The sequence below is a fragment of the Symsagittifera roscoffensis genome, chromosome 1, assembly GCF_963678635.1.
Source record: "Symsagittifera roscoffensis chromosome 1, txSymRosc1.1, whole genome shotgun sequence".
NCBI classification, from domain to species: domain Eukaryota; kingdom Metazoa; phylum Xenacoelomorpha; order Acoela; family Convolutidae; genus Symsagittifera; species Symsagittifera roscoffensis.
Window position 1 is genome coordinate 68212034 of NC_087062.1, and position 3936 is coordinate 68215969.

Sequence of the window (3936 nt, forward strand, 5' to 3'; positions counted from 1 at the left end):
GCGAGAGCAACCCAGGCTTGCTCTGTATTCTGAAGCTCCTTCGAAACCTCAATGACAAGTTCTGAATTTATTTGACTTGGTTAATTTTATTGAAACAAAAATGATAAATGGTGTAAAAAAAACTATATCTAAGCTTCGTATAGCGTTTAATGGTTCCATTTACTGCATTTAAGCATGTTTTACATTTCATTTAACCGCCAGTTTCAAAAACTGCGCTTTTCATCTTTTTTTAGAAGTGCCGATTATCTTTTAATTAAATGTTATAAATAACTAATTTTTCATGAGTTCTTGTCCATTACGAATTTGTGCTTCAAAATATCCTTGGGTTGCATGCGCTTTGGGATGGACACTTCGATCAAATTGTCAATCAAATCCCTGGCACTGTCTGTAACAGTGTCCCAATACGGGGAGAGATACTCAAACTCTCCTCTCTGAATTGTGTCGAAAAGTTCGTCCTGATTTCTCTCCAAACTGCGAAAAGGAGGGAACCCACAAAGTAGAATATAAGCTATAACCCCGACCGCCCAGTTATCAACATCGAGACCATATCCCTTCTCGGCTAGTATTTCGGGTGCGACGTAAGTCGGGGTTCCACAGACAGCAAATATTTTCTTCTTTGCGACAGTTGCCAGGCCAAAGTCACAAAGTTTTACTCGTTTAATGCGACCCGACGAGTCTTTCTCGACCAATATGTTTTCGGGTTTGATGTCACGGTGAACAATTTCTGAAACAAAAATTATGTTTTTCAATCAAAGTAAATTCTAGTTTATGAGAATTTGATCTATTCATTATCATTTGATGAGTCAGTTTAACAAACTGAATATTAAGAGTTATGAAAAACTTGCCTTTAGAGTGCAGGTACAGCAAAGCTTCAGCGAGAGATCTGACTATCAAAGCCGTCTGGGGTTCATCAAACTTGACACTTTCGGCAATCGCATCGAACAAATCGCCTCCCGGTACTTTCTCCATAACCATGTAAATACGGGTAGGAGTTTCGAACACTTCATACAGTTTGGCAATATTTGGGTGGTCACACTTTGAATGGATTTTGATTTCTTCTTTCACGTTGTCCACGTTGCTGGCTATTTTCTGTTTGTCCATAACTTTCAGAGCGAATTCTCTGCAGTCGGGGGCTGCTAGACCAGGCGGATCTCCATCTATTAGTTCAGCATTAAATACTGTTGCAAATGCGCCTTCGCCAATTTTCTCCCTGATTTTAAACCTGCGCTTAACTTCCTCTTCTTGAACCATTGGTTGAATAACTCCCATTTCACGTGTTTTTTCACGCTCTTTTTCAGCTTTTTCACGCTCTTCCGCTTCTTTTGCCAATCGATCTTTTTCCTCTTTCTTCCTTTTTTCTTCTTCTGCTTTACGACGAGCTTCTTCGGCTTTCCGAGCTTCTTCGGCTTTCCGAGCTTCTTCGGCTTTCCGAGCTTCTTCGGCTTTCCGAGCTTCTTCGGCTTTTCGAGCCTCTTCGGCTTTACGCCGGGCATCTTCTGCCTTCTGAGCTTCTTCGGCTTTCCGAGCTTCTTCGGCTTTCCGAGCTTCTTCGGCTTTCCGAGCTTCCTCGGCTTTCCTATCTTCTTCCGCTTTACGACGGGCTTCTTGGGCTTTGCGATCTTCTTCTGCTTTCCGAGCTTCTTCGGCTTTCCGAGCTTCCTCGGCCAACTCGGCTTCTCGATTTCTCTTACGTTTTTCTGCTTCTTCCTCGTCCAGTTTGGCTAGCCTTTCTCTCTCCTCTTGCTCTCGTCTTCGTTTATCTTTCATTCGCTGTCGTTCTTCAGCTTCGGCCTGTCGACGAATCATCTCAGTCTGCTCTTTCATTTTCATTCGTCTTTCAGCTTCGTCCTCGGCTTTCATCCCATGTTTCTTGTTTCGAGATGCCAGTTTTTCCTCCTTTTGTCGTTGTTTTTCGGCCTCTTGGGCCAGTTGGAGCTCGGCGTCGGCGGGACTCAAGAACATTCGCGACTGAGAAGGTGGGTTGGAACTTGCACGATGACGTTTCTTCATTTGCTGAGCCGCTGTGAAATGCTGTTGTCGACGTTTGTCCAGCAGCATCTTGTCGTGTTCTGCTTTTCGTCGTTTTCGCTCCTGGTTTTCTGCATCTCGGTGAAGTTGATCCAGTCTTGGAGACAAAACAAGATCCATTTTTGGAGACGGCGAAGAGTACTTTTTCAACTCTGCTTCTAGCAAAACAACCGAATGATTAAAAACTCTTGCTCGACCTTTCAAACCGAATTTTATTTCTTGATTTCTTCTTTCTCTTTCGCTCAGCTCACATTTTCGAACTTTTTGATTTATTCTTTGATCCGCTCCTTGACCCATGTATAACTCATCGCGAGTCATGGAATCTGTAAGCCAGTCTTTTCCAGACCCATTCAAGTTCTCATTCCTGGTTACGTCAACTTTCTCTTTCAACCAAAACGGAATGACATTCTTATTATCGGCTCTTGGCTCTGATTTTGATCTTTGACCTTCTTTGGCTTTCTTTTCACGGGTGGATGCGAGTTCATCTCGAATCATTAAACCTATGTTAACGTCTAGACTGTCACGTGAACGTCTCGACACCCCTTGAATTCCTGACTCTGAGTTCAAATCGTAGTCGCTGAATCCACTGTCTGTTTTGTTCGAATTCTCCCCTTTTACGGCAGCCGACATCTGAACTGCCGTTTCGCCTGCTAATATTTTCTTTATAGCTTTCAAAGTGGCATCTGCGATCTTTTCTTTGGCCGATCCCACCAGTACTACATCATCAGAGCTGAAAAGCTGTTTGATACTCTTCACTTCCTGGTTTTCAAGTGTGAATACTTTCTTCAGCTTTTCCTGGAAAAGTGAACCGTATCCTATTTGTGCCTCGATTTCCTCGAGCAAAGATGCCACGGTCATTTTGCTTATATCATTCACCATTATTTCTAGCGAGACGTCCGGCTCCTTGTCCGGGATGATCTGGAACTTTTTCGCCTGGTACTCGCGTTCTTTCGGGTGCCGCAAGCCGAGGTGTCCGACGTACCCGACCATTTTGTCTCTCGGAACTGTTGACCCGAATGGAAAATCTGCCGGGTTCGTACGGTTGTTTCCCCTTCGGCCATATCTCCGTTTTATAGGCGGCAACTCCAGTCTCGCCGGTTGCCCTGTGTCCACTTTCGGCGGAATGTGCGAATACTGATCTGCTCGTGCTCCCGACAAATTTCCGAGCGAGTTCGCGGGCATTCGAGTAGCGGTATTGAAAAAATAACGCGGATTTCCATCAACGAAGTAGCCTTGAAATCTTCGCCCGTTGCAAAGAGGGCAGTTTCTGCAAACCGACGAGCAGCCCTCAGTTTCAGCTCCCTGTCGGCGAGTTTTCCAAGCATGCCTGTTGCTTCGAGCAATGTATCTTTTGTACGCCCATGGGTTATTAGTATTTGTAGGAACCAATTTTGCTTTAATGACCATTTTGAAATTAGTTAAGAATTCAGAATAAGTTAAAAAATTGCCAAAAAATGCGATTGAAGATTTGTTATTACTACAATGAAAAAAAAATATTACCGATTAATTTTTGATCATATGTAAACGCACGTAAGCGGTTGTTTTGAAATTATTCTCAAGAATGAGGAAATGTTTTGATTAATTTACGGATTTGGTATCCAAAACGGCTTTATTTTAAGAGTAGGTGCCAAAACAAATCAAGAAGCGGTTATTCTGGATCTTATGAGCAGTAGTAATATTACAAAGTAACCAACTTCTTGGCTCCATTCCAATCTCGGAGGCAAAAACACAGCGGTCCTTCTTCTAAAGGTTTTTTTTTCAGACAATCAAAGGAAGAAATGCCATAATAGTAAGAAAGATACTTTCAAAAACAACAATGACAAACAGTTTCCCACTGCATGTCTTGTGCACTTAAATCTTTTCGTTATAGGTGAGGGATGGGACGGATTTTTGACACACTTTTACATT

The 3936-nt window shown here is 42.9% G+C and overlaps 1 protein-coding gene across 1 annotated transcript; it reads right to left on the reverse strand.

Moving 5' to 3' along the window:
- Positions 1-230: 230 nt before the first annotated feature.
- Positions 231-3617, reverse strand: LOC134856945 (serine/threonine-protein kinase DCLK3-like). Its single transcript, XM_063873239.1, has 2 exons — positions 846-3617; positions 231-724 (listed from the first exon to the last, which is right to left on the reverse strand). Exons 1-2 carry the CDS (start codon positions 3433-3435, stop codon positions 279-281), a joined length of 3036 nt encoding a protein of 1011 aa, XP_063729309.1. The 5' UTR covers positions 3436-3617; the 3' UTR covers positions 231-278.
- Positions 3618-3936: the final 319 nt, after the last annotated feature.